We start from the raw sequence: 25,550 nt of genomic DNA, 5'->3' as shown, positions 1-25,550 counted from the left end.
GCCTCTTTTTGGTACTTCTATTGCCTTTTTGGTGAATGAAATATTTTTTCTTCTTGTTCCTTCTTCAGATGTACATTTTGCAGAAGTGCTTCATTTTTACAGGTAACACTCTGTTAATGCCCTATCAGCCTCTCCATTGCATCTGCTCTGTGGATCACTCTCTGTAGAGTTCTATAAAGAAGTCAGTATTCAGTTTCCACCTTTCTTGGAGGAAAGTTGCCCCTCACAAGAAGCAGACATTTTAGTGTGCGTAGCTGGTAATAAAACATCTCAGGAATTTCAGCTGCCATTTCTGCCTCAGAGGCAAGAAAGATACCTTTAGGAAGGCAGCAGAAGTGAGTGTGATATCTGGTTTGAGCGAGAGGAATGCCAGCAACCCATATGGCTGCATCTGATGTTTGCCAGTTTATTAATAAAAATGAAACTTGGTAAGAATGCAACTTAGTAAGAACGAAACAAAGATCTTTTGATATTTGGTTGGCTGGAAAATCTTATGACAGAGCTCAGAGCTGCCTCTCCGTGCAGGAACTCACAGCTGTCTTCCTCCTGAGAAGAAACCGCCGAGTGAATGAGGATGCAAGATCCTGCAGAGCGTATGTGACTGCATTAATTCGAGAAAGGCGATGAGTCTTCATAGAAGGAAGCACCAAGCCTTGCAGCCATGCAGCCGCTAACCTTACCCGTGCATCGACCCTTTCCTCTTCTCAGCTGACTGGAGAGAGATGAGAGGCCGGGGGGGGGGGAAGGCAGGTGCAGGCTGCTCTCGCCCTCCGGCTCCGCTGTCTCTCTGTAGCCGGCCTTGGAGCCTTGCGCCCTCCGCCGCGGCGGGCAGGGCTGCCCCCGTCAATGGGGCAGCCCCATGGGGCATAGCGCTCCTCTGCACCGCCTGTCTCCAGGCGTAGCCCCTGCTCCCTCCTCTCGCCGAGGTGAAGAGCGCGGTTTGTCGCTGTCGGGGCGGGGGGGGCTTGTTTTTTTGTTTCCTGCCCCATCGCATTTTTATGATCACGAAGAGGAAGAAGCATTCAGGTCACCCGGAGAACTGCTCGTCCGGCAGCCCGCACACAAGGGCTCCTTTGACCGCCAGCAACTCCGCTCGGCGGCGGCAGCAGCAGGCAGCCGGAGCGAGGAGCCCTCCAGTCTTTGATGTCCCGGCGATGCCGGCGCTCCGCACCACCGCCCGCGGGCGGGCCGGGCTCTGAGCTCCGCCGGGGGCCGCCCGGCGCCCCGCCAGCCTAGCCTGCGCGCCGCCTTCCCCCGGGACCCGCGGGCGCTGTCCCGCCGGTTCGGGGCGCCCCCCGCCGCCTCCGCCCGGCGCCGGGCGGGGATGTGCGTGGCGGCCCCGGGGCCGGATCCCTCCGAGAGCCGGTCGGTAAGTAAGGGGACAGCGGCTGGGGGGAGCGGGGCGGGCGCCGCGGCGGGACGGATGGATGGACTGATGGATGGACGGACGGGCGCACGGGTCACTGCCCCAGCCGTCCTGCGGGGATTTCTGGCCGCCCCTCAGTCTCCCCAGCGTGCGTGCTCCGGGTACCGGGAAGCCGGCTGTCGGGGCGACGTGCCGTCGGGCCGGGCTCGGCAGTGGTCGCGTCTCCTTCAGCGACTCAACGAGCCAGGCGCTCGCCTCGTGCCCTGCGCCGGCCCGGTGGGGCCAAAACCTCCGGCGCCCCTCCGGCGCGGCCCGGCCACTGCAGCCAGCGGCGTGCCCGGCCCGCGGCCCCTCCCCGCCCAGGGCTGCCCCGGCCCACCGAGCCCGCGACGCCACCCAGCGGGGCAGAGCCCAGCGCGGGGCCACTGTGGAGCGGCACCGAGCCGCCGCTGTCGCCCGCGCTGAGGCTTCGCGCCCTGCCCGCCGCGCTGCGGGACAGCGGTCGGAGGAGCCAGCCCGCCGCTGGGCCGCCTGCCTTGGCGTCCCGGGGAGCTCCTCAGCCGTCCCTGCGGCTGTGCCCCTCGAGTTCCCCGCCTAGGGGCAGCTCATTCTCCTAGCACATGCTACACAAGTTCTTAACCCCAAAAGTATTCTCGGGACGTGCTAGGTTTTCTGTAGAGATTACACTGAGAACCAAGGAAGCTGCAACTCAATTTTTAACATATAAATCCCCAAACGAAAAGCTAATGGGTTAACTCCATGTAATACCGAAACCAGAACAGTCAAAGGAATTTCAGCTGTCTGTTGTACCTAAGCTTGGTAGGGAGAGTGAAGAGAATCACCAAAGCACTAAGAGAAATGTAAGGAATATATACCTAGGTGTACATCCCTTAGCATCATTATACATGTTCTTATACATATTATTCTTATAAATATTATTCTTACACTTTTGCTATGCTTGCAATTAGCATATGAAGAGGCTTATACCTGGTGTTCATTAATGCCGATGCGGTAAATTCTTTAAATAACTAGAAGTAAAAATTAGTCAGTGGGATGTCTTTAAACATGAGGAACACTCCTGGGGGAACAGAAAGATTAGCTCACTTGGAAAAACTTAGCTGATTGTAAAAAACGTATTTGCACATGAAAGGTACGGTGTTTCTGGCTGCTCTGAACTGTGGTTTCAGTGCTCCAAAGACACAGACAGAATCAGAAAATCAGTATCATTTCTTAAATTAGGGTCCAAGTATTCAGGGGGTTCTGGGCCCTGGTCAGTGTTTAGTCCATATAACTAACATCTTCTGATTAATAAGACTGGAAGTAAGGAGGGTGTAATGATCGATTTGCTTTATTATTACCTGTGAATTCATAGCTCAGTTAATAGAAGGCAAATTTCTTCGCATGGCTTTCTTTTACATGGTTGTGTGAGATTCCAGTCCACTGTCTTAAAAAACACTTGCTCATCTGACCAAAAACCTATTATTCTGAGACAAAAAGCAGCTCAGGAAGCACATGAAAGCAACTGCAGTGGTCCCTGTGGGGTTAGAAAGGAAGAAGCTGGGCAGACCTTGTGGGATTACAGCCTCCTGCTCCACACAAGACCTGTGATTCTGGCACTGCCAGTCACTTCCTGCATTGTGATGTCCAGGGAATGGTGACAAAAGGGATGTGAGACACACTGAAATGAAATGTTCTCTTACTCATTTAGAGAAACAGCATTAGTGTGATGGTAGTGTCCAAGCATCCACTGAGACAGGTGTTGCGTAAATACATGGAACACAGAATCTCTGTTTACTTAGGTCCATAATACCAAGTTACTTGACATCTTTATTTTATTAAAAAACATACATGCTGTAGCAGCATGTTTTTGCAGTGGAGGAGCTGGCATTCTAGGCGAGGTGGACATCAAAGAGGAGATTACCAGAAAGTAGGGAACACAAATTGGGCAGAAACAAGGTCCAGAGGAAAATCAGAGACTGAAATCTGAAAGATTGTAGCAGCTTGAGGAGACAAAGATGAATATAAGCAAACAGTACAGTTAAAACCAGTTTAAAATAATCAAGTTCAAGTCTCAGACTTGAATCGATGCAGAAGCTGAGCAGAGTTCCCTTACTGCTGTTACGGTGATCTACTGAGTGGGGAAGGAAGGGTGTCATGAGTGCAAGAGGACATGAATGCCCTGAACTGCAGTGCTGGTTGACCTTCTTGTGGGGTGTCTGGTGAATGCAGGTATTGCCATTATTTATCCCAGTGGACTTCTGTTCTTCCCCATTGAATGGAAAGGGTATGTACTCTTATTTGTGGATGTAAAGATCCCTAGGAAATGCCGTGCACAGAAACTGTTGAGTTTTCATTGTGAAATACTGAAAAATACATTGCTGTATGTATTAGGGATTTGAATCTCTGTCAGCAAAGGAAGGTCTCACCCTAAATGAGTGGGAGCAGCTGAAGAGAGAGCACAGAACTGTAGGACAACAGTACTGCAAACGGTGGCTGTTACCTCTAAAAAGCATCAGAAATACAATCCCAAAATTTGTGGCATACACATTCCAGGAGTGACCATGAGTCCATTCACACTCCTGCCAGTTCTGCATGTATGTGTTGTAGCTGCTCCTAATTTACAGTGTTCTAAGCTCAAAAGAGAGGCTTGGTCATGCTTCTTTAAAAATTACTGTGAAGACTGTCTTCTGTGTGAATTTGACAAGCTCCCTGCAGAGTCTCTCTTTTTTTCTTTTTCTTCACTGTTTTACAGACAGCTGCAGAGCTGTAGTCAAGAATTGCTTACATAATGTTTTAAGGAATGACAGCTAAGCACAATGGCATATTTTGACCTTTGGCATTAGATAAGTAATTGGCAGATTAAGTTAATTTTTATTCAAGCAGGGAGATTTGCTTTCTGCTTGCTTGTGAACTCCTGTACCATCATACACGACCGAACCACACGGGTAAGTTTTAAAAATAGATTTTGGGTTGTTTGCCTTCCTTTTCTATTTGGTGGCCTCTTCATGCAAAGGAAGACCACTCTTCTGTTTTCTTTAAGTGACAAGCAGCACATGGCACGTACTTGTTGTGTGCGTGTACGTGAGAGAAGGACAGAATTTTTAATTTCATGACTGACATACTAGTAGCATTACACATAATCTGAAAACTCACCTAGAAAACATCTTTGTTATTATGCAGTTGAGGAGCCAGTTTCAAGACCTACAACTCTGTGTAAGTTCTCCAGCGACATTTCCCTTTTCCTTTTCAGACGCTGGGTTATGGGCAAGTCAGAAAGCCAGATGGATATAACTGAAATGAATACTCCAAAACCAAAGAAGAAACTGCGATGGAGTGGCCTGGAAATAGGACTAGCTGTTGTCGTGATTCTGCTAACTATTGTAGCGATCACAATGATAGTTCTGTATGCAACATACGATGGTGAGTACACATAAACTCTCTTTGAATGTATAAATACATAAGAATATAAAAGTATCTCAAGAAATTACAAAAAAAAAACCAACAAAACCAGAATCCAGTTTTTAGTATATAGTAAGAAAACCCCTTCAGTTGCACTATTTTAAAATTGTATTAGAAAAGACTGTGTTGCGTGGTGTATATATAGCTGCAGTACATAAACCATTCAGAAAATAAAATAACAAGGTCAGCTCAGTATTTTTTGCTTGATAACAGAAAACTCTCTTATCCAGTGTATCAAATTCGATGATTAATAGGTGTTACATCATAACCATATTTCATATGTATGTCACTAGACCGCATGACCCAAGTATCTGAAATGTAAAGCTGCATCCACACTTACTATAGCTGGACACTGACACAAAACTGCTTCTTTCCAACAGGAACCCTTTAAATTCATGGGGTTCACATAAAGTTCTGGTAAACACAAAAAATCTGCTTTTTCTGATTCAGCAATTCTGTTTGTAATTAATACTTCAGTAAGCAAAAAGCTCTACAAAATACAACACTGCTGAAGAAAACCAAACTGCAGTGTGTCCTCAATATTCCTGTATATGCATGAAAATTCTGTTTTTTCCTTCAACAGGCTACTGGAGGGAGGACACTCAGTGAGTGTAGCCATACTAAGAAGTTTTGTGATTCAACAGCCATACTAAAATATTAAAAAGTAATTCCATTCAGGGGTAAATATCTTTCCCTGACAATTCTGGGGAAAGATAATACAAAGAAGCTAAAATTTCCGTTTGGGGTCAAACAAGAATGTTTCCTTAGATTGGAAATGAAATGCTTTGTTTCAGTTTAAAGTACTTAATAATTTTGCTTGAACTTTTTTTTGCTTAAACAGTTTATTCAATTATGGAATGGAAAATACCATTCTGAAATGAAAAATAAAAAAGTTGTACTTCTAAAGTCTCAAAAGGAAACATTTTCATTTCCTGAACCTTGTATTTTGTTTAAAAGACTTCAGAGTGAATGTCTCAGAATTTTCATATATTTCGTTTGGAATCTTCTTGTCATTGTTAAGGTATTGCTAAATTCAGACTGACTTTGCAGCTTTCAGTCCCTAAACTTCTTCTTTGTTATAAAAATAGCATTTTGCCCATGTCTGCTTGATTGATAGAATATTTTCCTATGACTACAGAAATTCCGCATTATGAGTGACTAGCACTGAATGACCCTAAAGGGATGAAGATAAAGGTATTTTTAGAGCCTGATCCTATAAATATTCATTTGCTGAGTGTAAGGTGTCCATTCATCTTTATCTTACTGTACCCTGCAATTAAATGCAATCCCAAAGTGACTGTCAATGAATACAGTACTCACAGACTATGTTGACATTAAATAAAAAGTTAAGAATATGATTGTATTCTCTTTTAGATGGGGTTTGCAAGACATCAGACTGTGTAAAGTCAGGTAAGAATGAAAATGTCTGCATGCTTGCAAGAAAAAGCGTATGTAATCTAAGTACAGTCCTGAGGAATCCAAGGTACCCACCACCTCATGGGAGGCTTCCAAAAGGCTTTGATTAGTAGGCCCAATTTATATTTGCAGACTCGCCAGAAACTGCATAAAAGGTCATTTTACTGGTTCACTTCCTTCTGTGGGACTACTCATTTTAGGCCTCGTTTTAGAGTAGTCAAAGTAGGGAGGGTGGTTGCCGCACACCCCAGTCCTGCTGGAGTCACCCACCGGTGAGGCCACAAGGCAGTCCATTATCTCAGTAGCTGCATGTTGTTGTAGCACAATCTGAGTATTTTACAGGATTTATTTATCTCTATTACTGTCTTTTAGGTACCCTTCCAAGGTGCTTTCCTGACAGCATGAAAGCTCATGCTGTGGTTTGAAAAAATATCAAATTAGTTATCTACTTGATTTCTTTTAATCTCTGAAGATGCTAATTTTCAGCTAAATAGAGATATCAAGTTCAGCTTGACTTTGTAACGATGAGAAGCAGTAGAAAGAAGGCCAAGCAGTAGAAGGTCTGGAGAAAGGAGGCATAATGTAAACTGAAGATCTAGCAAGAAGTGACTCAATGAATTAAGCAGAATAGTTTTTTATGCTTCCATTAAAAGACTTAACAGCATGCAGATATTTAAGGGAATAAATAAACATTCTTACTGAATCATAGAGTCTCAATACAGAAGTAAAATTGTGAAAGGATTACAGTAAGAATATTGATGGGGAAAAATGGCAGACTTACAATATTATGTAATAGCGTGAAGAAGGGGCATTTTTAAAAACTATAAAGTGCCACAATTCAACAGAGGTAATAATGAAATACAGAATGAGAAAAAACATCCCTGAAACAGAAATGTACAATGTGGTTCTAATGTCATAACCTCTTTTCCTTTTTCATTAAGTACAGCTTTATTTTATTCACACATTTATCTCATCTGTTCTTTATTCTACACATTGTCTAGTTCAAACACTGAAAGAATTAAGTCCTAAAAAATGGTGAGAATTCAGTCTCAAAACATGTAAAATGCCAGAGTAATGCTATCATTGTGTCCTATCGAAGTGTTTTCTACTGGCAGGAAAACAAGCTCATTGACATCGTAGAGCTTTTCTGTAATCCACATTCTGCTGTCCCTACATAGGACACAACAACTGATCCACTGCAAACAGGGGGACTACTCTTGTGAGTAAACGCTATGATGTGTGCAAGAACTGTACACTTCAGTCTGGAACACATAAAATTTGCAACTGTGCAAAGATAGCTTTTATATTTTACCAGGTGTTAATATTTGGCATTTCCATACTATCCTGTAAGAGTCCTCAGAGGCAGTCAGTGAATCTGATAAAATTATAATCTTTAAAATTAAGTTTTAGCTGTAGGGCTATAGTTCAAATAAAATCTAAACAGATGCAAAAGCAATGACGTTGAAGTGGAACACTTACTTGTGACCACATTATGAAGTGTAGCATCAGTATGCATTTCTGCCTAGCAAGGGTCAATTACCAGATGCAGCTAAAAATCTGTGCGGTCTATGGGACTGTTGTAGCAATGAAACCTCACCATGCAGGAAGCAGTTAAGATCAGGGAGCCCCCATGCGAAGTTTGGATGGGCTAGCCATTACAGAACTGTCAGTTCCAAATACTGCATGTTTGTAAATGATTTAGAATGGATAGCTCTAAGCAAAGTTGGGAGTGACCAGTTTGAATTTAAAATTGTTATGGATTAACTGAGCCACGATTTCCATGTCCCACCATGGTGTAATGGATTTAAGGCAGAAATCTCTATAGAAGTGTTCGGCCTTTTCCGCACTTATGTATCCATTAAATGAAATATAGTCAGATTATGAAGAGGGGTTGGTAGGGATGTAATCACCTAGAAGATTTGCTCGATTAGGTGGTTTCTAGACTGAGCAAGTTCTCAGCTTCAGAAGCAGAACCCGGCGAACCAGAAGCCCAGAGTGGTTAGTTGGTTTCTGCTCAGGCCTTCAGTGCTCCCAAGAGCATCAAGAATAGTTTAAAGAGTTTGTCAGAATTATATAATTTAGCAACAAAATAAATTAATATTTTAAAATGCAATGTACAGTCCTTAAACCAGACAAACTGTATTATTGTGATTAGTCTACAGGTTTAACATTACTTCAAATCAGGATTTTGTCACAGTTCGAACTTTAATTTGGCAGTTTCTTGCATACCATGCAGGATAACATCTGGGAAAAGTTGAATACATAGATGCAGACAGAAAGCCAAAAGTATCAAATCTAAAAAATGTATTGTGGTCTTTCAAGAAATATAATTTGGAATAGACATTGAGAGAAATGGTAGTGCCTTACACCAGAGCTGACCAGTACTATGCCAGTTTTTTCCCATGAATTTCAAAATTTTGCCATAGGTACAAGCCACTGAAAAAGAATAAAGTGAAGACACTGACAGAATTTATAGAACATTTAATAGAACAGATTCAAATAAATGACAAGAAAAAATGTAATGAAAATTCAAATGGTTATACACAGGGTAAAACACCAGTAACTGTGTGATAATGTTATCAGGGTTTGTGGAATCTATTGCAGTGCAGCCTGTGAAGGTACCCCGTAATTTATACACATGAACGTTTCCTGAATAAGCTGAAATACTCTCAGCTAATTTTCCTGAGCTCAGACAGCACAGATTGATGAGAATAGGAAATTTTGATCTCTCTCACATCAGTTTCACCTAGGTAAGCATATTGTATTTCTCTCATATCCTCTCCTGGTCACTGGTTGCTATGTCAGTTTATATTACTTTATTAGTAAGCTACTACAGCAACTACTGGCAATCAGGAGTAGTACAATAAAATCAGTCATTAAAAGTAATTAAGATAAGGCTCTACATTCTTCAGTGACAGAAAATGGAATAAACAAGTGAGAAGAGAAATAAACCCAGACACTGGTTCATCAAAGCAATACTGAGGACTAATGGAAAGTGCACCATGTGTTTCCTGTATTTGTGTATGTATTAATAAATCTGTATTAGAATGAAAATAACAAAATATTCATCAGTCTCACACTTATTATTTCCCAAGCAAAAATGTCTCAGTGCATGCAGCCATGAACTTACCATTAATCTTCTTTGGGCATAAGTATCAATTTATAAATTAACTTACAGCATGTTTAGGATTCTGCCCAGCATAATTAGTCCCACTGACTTTGCAGAAACGCTTCATGTGTCATTGTTTCTGGGCTTGGTGGGTAACAAAACAGTATTTCAGTGTTTTCAGTATATCCATGATATCAGTCAAAGAATGAACAGTTATCTTGGGGTTCAGACAAGCAAATTACACTCTTGAGGAGAATATCCTTCAGGAGAACATTTTATACATGTATTTTGCATGAAGCCCTAAGTGAAAGACTACAGTTCCCATGTGTGTGTTCTTTCTGTTATTTTTGCAGTATTTAAACATCAGGTTTTGATAGAAGTTGGTTAGCTAATATTGGCTAGCCTGGACGTTAAAGCAGAAAAGTAATGATAGACAATTATTTTCGTGCAACAGTAGTAGGCAAGGAAGATTAAACAGATGCTGACTACAGATAGAGCAACCTAATTCCACACTTAAAGCAAGGCTTGATATTACATAGGCTGTTAATAATTTCTCAGATTTATACAAGGTGTGGAGTTGTCCTGGGTTTTGTTTTGTTTTTTTGGTTGGGCTTGTTTGTTTTTTTGCAAAAGTGACAAGACAGTGGGTAAGAGCCAATTTTCTTGGTGTCAGAAGATTTCTCTATTCTACCAGCACTTTTGGCAGAGCAGGCACGCTGCTCTCAATGAACCAGCTGTGATGCCCAGTCCTGTCTTTTGTTGCCAGACTAACACATGCCAGGATAATCCAAGGGATAGTGTCACCCTTCAGATGCTGCTCCGGCCTAGCAGAGAGATTTGTAAGATACCCACCCTTAAAACAGAAGATGTTAGTAATAATCAGCAAATAGATGGAACTAAGACAGGAATAAAGTGCACCGCTCCAAACATTTTGCAGCTTTGTTTGCTTCACATATAAGTCAGCCTTCCATTGACTTCAGAAGGAAAAGAATAAGATGCTGGGCACTGTACCGATTTATGCAGTGTTTTTTATACTACTTACGCAGTCTCAAATTGAAAATGCACGTGTTCATGGATTTTTCCATCTTCCAAGTGCTGGAACATTGTAAAACCATCAGATGCTGGCCTAAAATACAACACTGTTAAGCCAGTGGAAGATCACAAGAAAAATGGGGGGCGGGGGGGCAAGTCAGCACAAATACTATAGACTGTCTATCCACCTCTCATTTCCACCAGCATGACAGACATGGAAAATATTGAAAGTACTGAAGAAATAACTATAAATACTTGACTCACCCATGTGGGAGTAATGAATGCTTCAAATCACAAGTCTCACCATTTACTAAAAATAGTGTCTGAAAACTAGGAAGGATATTCAGTATCCTGGGAAATTCAGAGGTATCACTAGCTCTTGCTTGACTCCTAGCACCTCTCCTTTCTGTGAGAGACTTTGTGCTAGCATACTAGTAGTGAAGGCAGTCTAGGTGGAAGAGGAATACCAGAAAGAAAAAGCACAGAAGGTTTCTGAACAGCAGCTGGGAAACTGTCATCAAGGAATCAGATTTCACTAGAAAAAAAAACCATGTTGCAATCAGTCTTTGAAAAGCCACTTCAAGAGGGTCAGCAGGGATAGCAAGAGACAGTATCAATTTGGAGCAGGTCTAAAATATCACTGTAGATTCAGAAAAGCATTAATTGGAAAACTTTCCTGACAAGAACTTAAATGGTACAACAAAGTCATTATTTTATTGAAATAGACTGGATTAGCTGAGCCTACATCATTCTTAATTAATTACATTAATCCATTACAGTGGATACTTAACTGCTGATATGTCTTATGCTTTTCACCACCTTTCAATACAAAGAAGTGTAAGTTAGTAAATGAAACATCTTACATTTTATATAAAACTGAGCAACCACTCACAGGGAGTAGGAACATTAGGCAGTTTACCCATCAGTAAACACAGCCAACAGACAAGTATGTAAGTTGTGGGCAGTGAAGGAGTAATAATTCATTGTTTACTGACTAGTACTTTGTTTGGTCTAGAACACTCAAGTAGGCTTGAGCCTATTCTAAACTAAAGGACATATATTTATTACTTCCCCCTTCAGAGAAAACAAGTGTATTCATTTATTTTCTCTAAAAATCCTTTGCCTTGATTTGTCTAATATTACAGCAGCCCGAATCCTTGAGAACATGGACACGACTGCAGAGCCTTGTAATGATTTTTACCAATATGCCTGTGGAGGATGGCTTAAGAGGAACGTCATTCCAGAAACCAGCTCCCGTTATAGTAACTTTGACATTTTAAGAGACGAACTAGAAGTTGTTTTAAAAGGTCAGTGGAGTGTATGTTTGTGGCCTATATAAAGTTTCTTCTTTGGCTTACACATTATCCTAATAACATGTGGTTGTCTAGCAAAGCTTAAAATACTACCAAATATTTCATCTTCTTTGCATTTGGTTCGGGACAAACCTACCACAAACTGTTTGCTTGTGGAATGCTGTGAAAGTTACGCTGTTGTGTCTGACACCAGAGCGGGGCTGACCAGACCTGACCTTTCTGGTATCTGCTCTGTGTGCTCATCTGAATATTGTAACAACTGAAATCCCTATCATTACCCTCGTGCACTAACAATAGCAGCCAAGCTAGCTGGAGAAGAAAGAGGTTTGCCTGTGTCCAAGTTAGACGAAATGCTGGAGCTGCTCTCTTAGCAGCCCTGTGTCCTGCATATCTATATTCCATCAGCTAAATCCTAAAGAGCAGGCAAGTAGTTTTCTACCTTGTCACATCATAAACTTACAAATATTCCTTTTTCCACAAAATAGTGTCAAATTGTCTGTATTGCCCCTTTTCAGACTAAAATAACAGAGTCAAAGAAGTCAGTTTATACTCATGAAATATTCTCCAAACCACTCTCTCCAGACTGCACATCCTTTTCTACTTTGCCTATCTTTTGGTTTTGCCAGGTTTGCAGTTTAAGGATGCCACAGTGTTCCTCAGGCTTCAGCTTCTGCGGAGCAAAGCAGTTGTGAAGTCGTAACTGGAGTTGTAAAGTAGTGGCAAATGTGGGCTGCCCCACCAAGAAGGGCAAGCCGGGACCTGACCACAGCCCAAGGCAGGCAGGGATAGAGGCTTCACAGACAAGGGGCTCAGGTGAGCACCAGATGAGGCTTCCTATGGCTCTTCCCTACAGTTTTGCTGTTTTAACAGAAGTATGATCCAGAGTCACGCAACTGCACCATACCAAAGCAGACCTTGAACACTAAACTCCTGGCTGCAGTGAAGAGAGCAGATTAGAATTACAGGAAAAGACGGTTACAGCCTGGTCAGTGCAGTTAGAGCCTGCTGGTACACTTAGGGCCCTGACAGCAATTCTCTTCACACAATAGCTTTGTCACCTAAAAACTGTCCTGAAAAGTCAGAGCATTTTTATTTCGCCAGGGGTGATCCACAGGGTACCTACCTGACACCTTTATGCACAACATTTTAACACAGACTGATATAATCTCCAGAGCTTTTTTTCTTCAGCTTCCCTGGAACTTGAGATTAACATGGCGTACGTATCACTCATCCTCTGGTCCTCAGGATGGTATGCACTGTGGTTCCTTCAGAATCTTTCCAGTAAAGATCTGATATTAAGATGTATTTGCTATCTGTGTTTCAGATGTCCTTGACACACCAAGCACCAATGATATAACAGCAGTGCAGAAGGCAAAAACTCTGTACAGATCGTGCATAAATGAAAGTAAGTGTCTCCTGAATTTACTGCATATAGAATATATAAATACCATCCAAAGAATTCCATCTTCACAGTCAGCTATGCCTATAGTCTCCTAGTTTCTGTGCATAATTTTTTAGAAATTCTTCCTGAAAACTAACATGTATCCATTCTATAGGGTCAAGTAAGAAAGTCAATAGTAAAATTATTATTGTATCTCCTTGTTTACTATCTTTTATATTTTAGGTGAGATTACATTACTCTTCAGTTACCAGATTGCTGCAGATATTTAAACTAATCCTTTCAGAAAATGTGAGTTAGCTTCTTTTGTACAAATTATCAGGGAAGAGGTGCAAAATAACTGTCATACCAGGCTTCCAGAAAGACAGGGAGCTCATTTAGTTCAAGAATTTGAGCTAGATGCTGCCACTGGAACAAGGAGCAGAGAACAGTTAGGATTTCCATGTGCTGTTTGACTGAAATGTTTTTTGAAGTCAATGTTAAAGCTCAGTCATACATCAGAGCATACTCCTATTGTGGTGATTGGGAAGACATATTTCTCAGCTTCAGTTTCTGAACTCAGTATAACAGTATAACATTTGTGTGTTTTAAAATGCCATGGTAATTCATTTTATTTTCTCCAAAAGCTACCATCGATAGGAGAGGTGGAACACCTTTAATAAATTTATTGCCAGATGTATCTGACTGGCCTGTAGCAACAACCAACTGGGAATCTTCCTATGGTAAGATGATGTGTGTTTTATTTCCTTTTCGGTTAAAGTCTCTAATTGATTGTACTTTTCATTGCTTATCAAAAATAGAGACTGAGTGTACCTTTCATTTGCTTAGGTACTGCTTGGACAGCTGAGACAGCTATAGCACAGCTGAACTCCAGATATGGAAAAAAGGTCCTTATTAATTTTTTCGTTGGGACAGATGATAAAAATTCCACAGCGCATATCATTCATGTAAGTCTCCCTGGGTGACACTGCCTTCTTGATCATAAAAGTGCAGCAAAATAACTAGAAGCATAGACATAGATGTTAATCAGGAGAATTTGGATTTTACCAGAGTAAGTTGTAGATAATTCTGAATCTATGTAGTTTTCAATTATCAGTTTCACAGTGCACTGTCCATTCTCAGAGTAAATATCTCTATTCTGTACACTTATACACTTAGATGAGAATAACAGAGACATACATAGACATACAGACACAATTTATGTGTACACTGGACAGAAGAGAGACACGATCTACTTGCATATAAATGCAAGCAAATAAATAAACATGATTTCCTTACTATGTACTTCAGGCAGAAAGCTCTGTCACTGAAATACCAGGCTATGGTCCCAGTGGCAGAAAGCCCACACTGGGGGCTGTGTTTTCAAAAGGTATTAAGATACCAAAGTACTAACTGAACCTGCAGTCAGGTGGCACAGGTAAGAAAGTGGCTGTGGACATTTGCATAAGGATTATGCCTGTAAATGCATGATGATCCCTGGAAACGGAAAATCCAGAGGAAGACAGAGTTACATATGGTGAATCCTTGCCAGCTACTCCTGAGATGCAACAGTTACAAGAGCAAAGGTCGGATCTTTCTTATCAGTAGGGTAGATAGATCTTTGGCTACTTGCATGTACAAATTTCAAAGATACGGTAACTGCCTTCCTTGCCTGTGTACTGTTTTGTCTTCTGTACATACCCTGCTTCACACTGGTTAGGTGCAGGATACATCGTTCAGCAACAGGAAAAAAAAGAGACTAAAAAGAAAGACAAAAAGTGTAAGGAGAGTGAAAAGAATTAAAGGTGGGCAACAGGATGAGAGAAGCACCATCAACCTGTAATTGACAAAAAGCACAATGCTACACCATTTTATGCACTTTTCAATTTTCATTTCAATTTACAGATTGATCAGCCTGGGCTTGGACTGCCTTCTCGGGACTACTATGAATGCACTGGTGCATACAGAGAGGTAAGATGAAGCTGACAGATTGTTGACTACATTTCAGAAGTTTTAGGCTGTATTTTTAAGGCAGACATATTCTCAAGAGTGGGGATAAACAAAAAGCAGGAACAGTCCTTCCCCAAAGAGACTCCAGTGCTACCCCTGGGAGACATAACTGGGATAACTGGGGAAACTGGAATTGGAAGGTAATAATGACAAACATTTAAACAAGGTTGATCTGCAGCTGAAAGCAGCATGTGTGACAGAGTGGAGAAAGAAATTCTAACATAGGTAAGTATGCATAAAGGCAAGAGGGCCAAAAGGTAAATTAAAAGGATAAAGAGAAATGAGATTATGGCAAGTAGAAATAAGCTAGCTAAGAATGGGAGTGTAACAAGTGTCCTGAAGTTGAGGTGTTATAATATTATGCTACAAATGTTAGTGACAATAATCTGCTATAAGTGACCTAGTTTAATTTTCCTAGCAGCATTAGAAGCCAAGGGGTTTTTGCTTAGGCTCCAGTTGCTGGTATGTAGTAGTTGGCTCTGCACTGGATGAGAAGACTGCACATTCCTCCAGAATCACTGCATGGTGGATATCACAACCTGTCCCCCTTCCTGCGTTGCTCTCCCTTCTCTTCCATTCCTCTTGTAATCACTGAATATATATGTGGACAAAAAGTAGTAGCTTTTCCATGCAATTCCTGTAAGATTATGAAGGTCAGAACAGGAACAGCTCCTTGACCTCTTTTAGAACCTTTTGGAAGAAAATAAACATGAAACAACTTAGCTTCTGCCAGGCTCCACAGCTCAGTCAAAAGGTAATGTGTGTTAAGATGTGAGTGCTTATGGATCACCCCTGTTCTGTCACTACAAACAGCAACTGCGTATCCCCCATTTCTAATCCTGGATGTGCTGGAGGGCTGAAGTATATGTATTTGCTGAAGTCACGTAGCTGAAGCTGCCACCACAGTAACATTTAATTAGCCAGTTTTCTTCTGTGTAATTAAATGAAGAAGTGATGAGAAAGCATGCAAAACATTTTAGGTTTGTAAGTATTTTGTTGACATGCTAATAGTTAATACTCTAATACGGATTACATTTAATTACAGATCATATCCTAGTAAAGAGGAGGAAGTATTTCACAAAAAAACAACCAAATTTATCTCTAAAGGGCAGATTCATAATATTCTTAAAAGCATGCATACTTCACACAAGAGACATTCCTCCTCTCAATCCCTGCACTCTGACAGCACCCCTTTCTTGGCTCTGTTTCCTACTGTCTCATTCTACTCTTTGAGCTGTACGCAGAAAACAAGATACCTGCCTCCTGCACTTTAAACTCTGGCTTTGTCAGGACTTCCCACCACAAAGGTACAAGGCAATCTGTGAACAAGATATTTTAAAAACCTTTTCCTAAGATTTCTTTTTCTCCTCCTCTCATACAGGAGTTATGCTGATGTGTAAGTTCCCACTAAAATATCTGAGAGTATTTGCACAGTCCAGCTGAAAAAAACAAGCTGACTTGTTTGTTACCTGACCAGACAATGTTCTGCACTTGAGGGCAAAAATAAAAGTCCATTGATTGGTACCTGAAGATCTCTTTTGACTTACTAGTTTGGAGTAATGTCCATTTTGCATTTTTATGAACTGTATTTGGATATTTTAAAATGGTATTAACAAGCTTGGAATGCACTCTCTTTTGTGACTTGTAGTTGTCAGTGGTTTCATGGGCTTTCCTCTTTCTGGTAAAATAATCCTGATTAGAAATAGCAAGAGTTCAGTCCTTCAGGGTGCTGTGAGCCTCATGGCTTTTTGAAGTCTGCTGTCAGTACTCTTCATGAGCTGCTTAGAGTTTCCCAGCACACAACCTGTTGCATCATGGCACTTCTGTCAGGGAGGGGAGGCTGACAGCAGATGGATGGCAAGGAAGGTTCTTATCAGAATGGATGTACGAACGTAGCATTATAGGGGTACATCCTACTGCTTTAGAAGCTGAACATACCAAAATATTTCTATTAATAAAGTTGATGACATGCACACCTTACTGATCCTAGGTTTTAGCACTTTTAGTAGATTATGCTATTTAGGATAAAATAGATTTATTGTTAGATTGCTAATCTAATATGTATTTTTATTTGCATTTAAAAAGCATGTTGAAAACAGTATTTGACATAAAAATGAGTGTGGCTTATCAAAGACGTATTAGAATGATATTTAATTCCATTAAATGTAATGAGATCTGTAGATATTTGACAGCATAGCATTTAAGAGAATGTGTTTCCATATTTACATTCTTATCCTTGGTGAATTCTTTTATGTTAAATATAATGTATACTATATTGTCTCTAGTGTTATCTAGCTATACCAAATTTAGATACAGCAACAGGATTTCTAAGTGTTCCAAGAAGCAACAGAGGAGGTACACTGCTTCTGACAGTAATTTTCCCACAATGCTAATTCAACACAGTCCACCAGAATTTCTCTCAGTTTTATGTTTCTGGGAACACTGCTCTTTGGAAGTGGTATTTTTGGAAGTTGTAATTAAAGAAAGCTGGAAAAAAACACGGGTGATGGTTTAAATATGGACATACAAATGTCTCATTTTAAGTTATGAAAACAGCGCAGTAGTTGAGAGTGTTTAGCTTTGAACAGTGCTATAAATTGTACATCAATTTTACGTAAGGGAATTTTTGAAGTTAATTTCTATTTGTGATCTAACAGTTTTTCAAAATGAATTACCATTAAACTGTTTGAGAAAGAGAGGAAAAATTGTAGTTCATAAAAATGGAGATGAAATCTAATCAAGGTATGCTATACTTTGAAGTGGTTTGTCTTCAAAAGGCTTGTATTTTTTCCTGCAGGCATGTTCCGCCTATGTTGATTTCATGATTTCTGTAACTAAACTAGTCCTACAAGAAAGAAATATTTCTTTTGATGAGACTGATATTTCTGAACAAATGAAAAGAGTTATGGACCTGGAGAAAGAGATTGCCAATGTAAGAAAAACATTTTTGAAGTTTCCTTTAAATAACTGACTTTTTCTTAATACCTAAGAAAGCTCACTGTAAACTGTTCAGTTACTTGCTAATGTTATTTTCTGGGACCAAAAATGTATGGGGCCTGGAGCACCTACGAGGAACGCGTAACAAGACAGACATGCCTTCTATGAGCAAGGGAAAATATGTGAGTTAGCTGTTTTCCATATAGCCAAATGTTTTATCCTAATCTGTTCACAGAAGCCCTTCAAGAAAAGAAAAAGCAAGAGAGAGACAGACTTGGCTTCTGTTTAGTCTGTTTTAGAAAGTGAGTTTTGGGAGATGCTTTCAGACCTCTTCTCCCTTTGTCCTGTTTTCCCCGTGGGCTGTTTGGTTATGAAAGCAGAAGATTCCTAACCCTTGGCTCGCCATGCAACACAAAGTAATGTTTGTCCTGCACAAGCTGCTCCACAATGCTGATTGTTCCAAGTGCATTTTTAATCACTGTTCTCCATGAAAGTATGGGTTGAAGAAATAGCTGGAATTTGAACTTGCGTGGAGAAAAACAAATAGAAATTCAAGCATTCATGACCAAAAATGTGGCTTATAATTATTGTTTCAGAAGGAGCTGAAGCTGAGGATGACCGCAAAACACACTAAGTGCAAATTTTCTAGCTTCAGCTATTTTTGAAGTTACACTTAGAGTAAGGGCATGAGTTTGGTGGAAGAAGATCTTCCTCCCCCATTTGTATAAGGTAAAACCACCTGATTTTGGTTTTCTTCACATTTTCCTGAGAAACACACCTCTGGGCTTAGATCAGAGATGGAATATTATTACAAGAAAAGGAGTTAACTGGAGAAAGATTTAAAGGGGTATGCAAAAGGAAACCACAACTGAAAGGTCTCCACAGCAGTTGCTGCTGATACGGAGTACAGTTGGTAGTAGGTAAGCTGCTATTTTCTCAGGTTTTAACCTCTTTCATTGAAAACTCAGCACCAGCCTGAATGTCACTGGAAGAGAGCTGGCACTGTGCTCTTGGGGATTTGTTTAAGAAAGCACAGAAAAAAAACTACCTATGGCACACTAGATTAGGAAAGAGGAAGCGGAAGAAAAATTTACTTTTAGAAAAGGATGGAGACAGATAAAATCAGACTTGGCATGACTGATTTTTCAAAACAGTTTAAATGGGTAAAGCCTACTATTCTCACTCCTGAGTCATTTAAGAGTACTTGAGGCAGTAGCCATGGAGGTTCTCCCATGAATTACTCTCATGTATCACAGTATCACTCTTCTCCTGTAGTTGTTGCTGTACCTGCATTTTCTCTCTTTGCCATGTAAACAGTGGAGGTTAAGAGGGGGAAAGAGTATGAGGGGTGCAAGTGCTGATGATATTACAAGGTACTTCTGCATGATCATAAAGGTACAAAAAACAATAAAGGAACGCACTTCAGAAACCTGCAGAAGCATCCTAGCAAGGGACACACTTTCCTGCTTAAGGAAAAGAACCTAAAGATATCCAAGAGAGTACTCACAGACCAAGGGAATAGTTAACATTAGGTGCTGATTTTGTCTCCTCTCAGTCTACTCTGTCTCCACCTTAGTTCCAGAGACCTCCCTGTGACACTGCGTAGAGATGCCAGTGATTAACTTGCCTCATAAAGCAGCACCAGTCTCAGGTCTCTGGCGTCAGGCAGTTTTACTATCTGTAAGAAATGGCCCTAATACAGTAGGCGTTAACATATGCATGTTTTTAACACACTGGTGTAAACCCACATTGCCTAGACTAATAAAAAGGTCATTTATGACTCCCGTTCTAGAAAGTGGTTCCAGAAAGAACATATCAGAGAGCACCTGCATCCTGATGAGAACGCTCACACTGCATTCAGTTGGACTTGATGATCTTAGAGGTGTTTTCCAACCTAACTGATTCTGTAATTCTGTAATTCCTACCACTGCACACTGGTCTCCTTCACTCAATAAATACATCTCTTTTGTTCCTTTCTTGCAAGTTTTTGCACTTCACATCATCTCACGAATATCATTCTTACATTGAGTGTTATCCACTGAGAACAGTTTCTGCTCAGTGCTTTGAGTGTTGTGGGTCTAAATTCCATGAATGTTCCTGCACAGCCTGAGCTGTTGATGTTCTAATGCAAAATAAATCCAAAAAGTGAAGCTCCATTGTACTGCCACAAATTTAGTTCATTTAATCTGTCCTTTTATACAATTTTTACCTATAAAATGCTGTCCGTATTTACATAGGTACTTTAAGTTACTTTTAAGGTACTTTTAAGGAACTTAAGGCACTTTTAAGGTACTTTACAGTTAATGCAAATTTACAGTAATGTATTCAGCCAGAAATACTTGTTTTCTTTCTTTTTATTTCCACCTGCCAAAATTCATTTGAATTTACTCAATGTACTCAGTCATCTTCTCATTATTATCTCTGATAGGCAACAACAAAGTCTGAAGACAGGAATGATCCACTTCTGCTGTACAATAAAATGACCTTGGCACAACTCCAAAACAATTTCTCCTTGGAAATCGATCATAAAGTGAGTGATCAATAATCTTTTATTTAACCTCTAATTTCTGACTGATGAATTGAACAGTGAAGCCTGACAGTTTTTTCTTTTAAAGATATTTCTTTCCTGAGTTGAGACATATTTGAAATTAACAGGATCCCTGACATGTACACTGTCTTACCTAAACCCCTGATGACATTAAACTGTATTTAAAACACTGTGCTTCTGTTCCCACTGTTTCTCCTAACTTGAAGACAAATTTTGCCCTTTGCTTCAACATTAAAAGACAGAAAAGGACAAAGGAGACAAAAAAAATAAAAAAATAAATCATGAGTTTGATTTACCCTCAGGGATTCAGGATGGTAGATCTTACAAAACTGGCACATACAGAACCCCTGATGGAAACCAGGAGAGTATTCTTTGCAGAGTACAAATGAATTCCCTTCCTACAATTACCACAGCAGCTCCAGAGGGCCTGGTATGAAAGTTAAGACTGTAGTCACTGATTGATCTAAATATTTTGTATTGTGACTATTCAGGCCCTCTCTGTTTATCCAGAGCTGCACATTCAGAACAAAAAGTCCTGTTTTCCCAAAGCAAGCACAAAGGGGCCCAGGAAGTCATGGCTATGAATCAGGAAAATCCTCCCCATTCCTCCCACTGTAGCTCCCCCAGGCAGAGATTCAGCTCCACCTTTCCTCTTACCCTGAGCCACACGCTGTTTGTGCAGTATAACCTTTAATTCATGGTACCACAAAGTCCAGCTAAAGAACAGCCAAAGATCTGATAACCCAGGTGTGTCTTCTCAGTAACATTGCATCTCACTAGACATGTATATTTTCTATCATAAATGACTTCTGTGATAGGACAATGGGGAGTGCTTTACTGAGTGAGAGTAGATTTTGATTAGATTATTAGGAAGAAATTCTTTCCTGTGAGGGTGGTGAGACACTGGCACAGGTTACCCAGAGAAGCTGTGGCTGCCCCATGCCTGGCAGTGTTCAAAGCCAGGTTGGACAGGGCTTTGAGCAACCTTGTCTCCTGGAAGGTGTCCCTGCTCATGGCAGGAAGGCTGGAACTATATGGTCTTTAAGGTCCCTCCCAACACAAACCAGTCCATGATTCTGTGTTTCTACTTCAATCCCTTGCACAACTGGCAAATAGGTTAACTAATGTGTCACATGGAAGCACTGTCATCTAATAGGCAGGAGTGCATTACTGGGTCTTTTGAGGCCAGTAAGGTACTATGAAATATTATTATTCCTACCACAGTTTCATAATAACTGCTGTTTTAATTGAGTTTAAATTCTTCAAGTTTAAATTATGTGACAGTTCATTTCTGCCTAGCTTAATTTGTTTCATAATTTACTTTCTCTCCAGGTCTCAGCTGAACAGCTACCATTATAGTAATGTCAGAAACTAATTTCTCTTGTCACAGAATGGTATTGCCCTGTTTATTTTTAGCTCCTGGGGGGTGCTGCAGATCAGCAATAATCATCTGCTCTAAATTTATCCAAAACCACTCAAAAGACACATGATGGAAGTTGGTAGCATTAGTGTAATGGTCTAAGGATAGAACAGCAATTATCCCTAAGATTAGCTTGAAGTTTGCTGCTTCACTTTCAGACCTCAAGTGATTCTAGTCCTGAAAGCTTATCCACTTTCCTCAGCTGCAGCAGTCTGTCTGATGAAAAATGTTGCCTCCTTCAATAAAACTTTCCTCTTAAAAGATACAGACTGGGAAAAATGAGCATGATTCTGTATTCTCCAGTCCATCCTTTTACCCATCTGCTGTCTGAGGCACATGGGATCGCTAACCAAAGACTTCTGAAAGAGACATTATTTTTCTTATCAGCAAACAAGTAGGAGTTTCTGGTAGAGAGTGCCCACACACTCAAATAATGCTAGATGGACACTACAGAATGAAAAAGAAATGAATTTTCATAGGTCATGAAAGTTATGTGAGCCTCTTGCAAAGGTCAATACCAGCACAAAGAAAACAGGGGATTAGGACCATAGAGGCAGAAAACTAACAAGAACCCTAACCCTTGTCTGGGATTTGTCTGTCAGAGCATACTGCAGGCTGACCCACTATTGAATCAGTTCCTTCTCCAGTATCTAGTACTGTGGCATGCAGAGGAACATTCGTTATAGACAGTGGATTTCGCGTGTCTGATTTAAAGCCTATTAAAATAAATCCTTCTGTGGACTTCAGTATACTTTTGAACAAGTCCTTCCCATATGCTTCAGAATGGATTGTCAAGTATGCCACGAATCTTATTGTCCCACAGAGACATACTGTACTGAGAATGGGGCTGTCAGTCAAGCTTTGATTTAAAAGTTCTTAGCCAAATACAGCAGAAAGGCAACTGGAAATTTTACTTAAAATACCATTTCTGCTTTTCCAGACCATAAAGAAAGGGTCATAATATTTTTAAATAATGAGGTTGAAATAAAAGCATTGTCTCAATCCTTTCTACTAAATAACACCCTATTTTTAATGCCATTTTAGAGCACAGAGGGTATAAATTAGCTCAATTATGATTACTCCATTTTCAGGTAGCAAAGCTATTAGGAAAACTAAAGCAGAGCATTTTTGTTATGCAAACATACTTAAACTGAGAAAAAACCTCACAGCTAAATGCTGGGGGTTTTGTGATTTAACCATGTAATAATGCATATTGATTTTCTAGGTATTCAACTGGTCAAAATTCATAAATGATATAATGTCAACTGTACAAATTAACGTTGAGAACACCGAACATGTCATTGTTTATGATCCAGAATACCTTATCAAGCTGAAGTCTGTTCTTAATAAATATACTCCCAGGTAGGTATGTTAGGCATTTCTGTAATTTGCATTTTATTTCTAGTAAACTTAAAAAGCCTAAAAGCATTACCAGCTTATTACTGGTGTTTTTTTAAACAGAGACCTTCAAAATTACATGGTCTGGCGATTCATAATGGATCTTGTCAACAGCCTAAGCCGTAACTACAAGGACACAAGGAATGCTTTCCGTAAGGTGAGGAAATCAATCTCACTTTAAGTTGTAAAGATGACTCCTGTGAACCACAAAACTTAATGTATTTTGAATTTTGCACGGAAAAGCTAGATATGTTTAGCTCTTTAGGTGAAGATTTATTTAAAGCAAAAAAAACCCTATGTTCCCTACAACGTTGTAGTTGAGAATTTATGTCCCATGAGAACAGGGGGTGTAATTTCACATGCACCAGCCCTGTACATGTACAAATCCAGAGTAATGCACTTTAATAGTGTGTTATTTTTACTAATTAAGCAGGTAAGCTTGTGCTGCTGTAGAAAGCACCACTCCATTTTTTCTTGTGTACCTCTGGTGACACTAGGCTTAGTTAAAAGAGGCTAGCTTGGCGTTCCTGTGAAAGGCAGTCCAGGTCTGGGGCCACTCCACCATGGTCGCAAGTAGCCCTCTACCCAAATCATGCCGAGACCAGTGAACTGTGATTGACTAAAATGAGCGCCAGCAGCACTAAGTGACCTACAAGAATCTTCATTGTATAGTCATTCTAAATTAGGTATAATTTTAATTAAGATCAGTACTGCTAATGTTTATTACTGTTTTTTCTTTAGGCTCTGGGGGAGAGGGGTTCTATTTGCTTTTCCTATGCAAGCTTTTGCTGTACAAGCAAATGCCTACTGATGCACCCTGTTTGTATGCAGGGAGTATGTAAGAAAGAAACAGATTAAGGATGAACAGATTTTCTAGTCTATCCAGCTATTTGTCATTAATGACTTACAAAAAGTTCCAACATCACAGACAGGGGACACACCTGTGCTGTGTTGTACAGGTAACACACAAAATGGTCTTTTACAAAAGACCATTCATGTGACTTAATGCTTTAGAGTGAAAAGAAACAGTATTTTCCTAGCAATTCAGGTCAGGGTGTAGCAGTTACAGAGCTTTTAACACCAAGAGTGATTGGTCTGTACTTCTGAAGAGATCAGTAGCTGCTTCATTATGGAATATAAACTTCATTAGAGAATGGGATTTCAGAGTTGCCCTCTAATGACATTGCTATATTCCTTGCATTCAGGTGCCATACCATTATATTATCCACTCAGCTTTATCATGTATTTATATGTTAGCATGACAAAATCCTTGCATACCTTGTAGCAGCATCACATAGAGTAAATAAACTTCTACTTTGTAAGCTCCCAAAGGTGAGAGGCTCTGACAGAAGCAACTAGTTGCATAGAAAACACAATCTTACCACTGCAGAAATGAATTTGCTGCATAAGCACAAAGGCCCTGTCAGAGCTAGAACTGCAATACAGTTCCCTGTAACAGTGAAAGCTTTTTGTCAGGGTATTTATCTTTAACCTCCCCCATTCTTAGCTTTTTGAGTAGTCTTCTTCTTTCTACCTTTCCTGTTTTGAAAGGATAAACAGTATTGCTAATGATTCTCTTTATTTCCTCAGCTTGTGTCGTTCCCATTACAAAGGGAGTCCACCTACCTGTCATAAATGTGAATTAAATGCATGCATTTAGGGTCACCTAGGCTCCTCTGAAACACACATGTGCCAGTCAGTCCCCATTCTCCTTCACCTGATGCGGGTCCAGATGTCACCGTTTTATTTAATGTTGATGTTTCACAGGCGCTGTATGGCACAACATCAGAAACTGCTGCTTGGCGTCGTTGCGCAAACTATGTCAATGGCAACATGGAGAATGCAGTGGGACGATTATACGTAGAGGAAGCATTTGCTGGAGACAGTAAACATGTGGTAAAGCTTTTAGCAAACATAGTCTGTGTGCCATCTAAGCATCACTTAATTGTCACTTTCTGTGCAGTTCTTTACACAGCTTTAGTTACAAGTTTTATTAAGCTTTTTTATATAGCAGGTCACTCCTGCATTACATGTCTTGAGCTGGACTGCTATCAAAGCAACTGACCACAGCATGAAGCAACACATGAAATACAATGATTACATGTTTGGACTTGGAGAGGGAAAAGCATCTCCCTGCTCCACTTGCTCTCAGCCAGCTGCAGCC

At 40.4% G+C, this 25,550-nt stretch overlaps 1 protein-coding gene across 2 annotated transcripts in view; it reads left to right on the top strand.

The window, feature by feature from the left end:
- Positions 1-655: 655 nt before the first annotated feature.
- Positions 656-25,550, top strand: part of MME (membrane metalloendopeptidase) — a 45,871-nt gene continuing 20,976 nt past the window's right edge. Inside the window, exons 1-13 of one of the 2 annotated variants that reach the window (XM_061452702.1) lie at positions 656-1,369; positions 4,617-4,786; positions 6,200-6,235; positions 11,528-11,689; positions 13,020-13,100; positions 13,721-13,816; positions 13,923-14,041; positions 14,979-15,044; positions 17,881-18,015; positions 20,449-20,550; positions 23,214-23,350; positions 23,450-23,543; positions 25,154-25,282. In XM_061452702.1, the coding sequence (XP_061308686.1) occupies positions 4,627-4,786; positions 6,200-6,235; positions 11,528-11,689; positions 13,020-13,100; positions 13,721-13,816; positions 13,923-14,041; positions 14,979-15,044; positions 17,881-18,015; positions 20,449-20,550; positions 23,214-23,350; positions 23,450-23,543; positions 25,154-25,282 (1,317 nt within the window). In that variant the 5' untranslated portion in view covers positions 656-1,369; positions 4,617-4,626. Of the gene's footprint in view, positions 1,370-4,125; positions 4,312-4,616; positions 4,787-6,199; positions 6,236-11,527; positions 11,690-13,019; positions 13,101-13,720; positions 13,817-13,922; positions 14,042-14,978; positions 15,045-17,880; positions 18,016-20,448; positions 20,551-23,213; positions 23,351-23,449; positions 23,544-25,153; positions 25,283-25,550 lie in introns of those variants that run through there. The other variant, XM_061452701.1, reaches the window with a different exon arrangement.

The sequence above is a fragment of the Pezoporus flaviventris genome, unplaced genomic scaffold, assembly GCF_033815535.1.
Source record: "Pezoporus flaviventris isolate CSIRO_AGI_PZ_B2104156 unplaced genomic scaffold, CSIRO_AGI_Pfla_v1 ptg000013l, whole genome shotgun sequence".
NCBI classification, from domain to species: Eukaryota; Metazoa; Chordata; class Aves; order Psittaciformes; family Psittacidae; genus Pezoporus; species Pezoporus flaviventris.
Note: the sequence above shows the minus strand (reverse complement) of the source record. Positions and strands in the feature narration are given on the sequence as shown.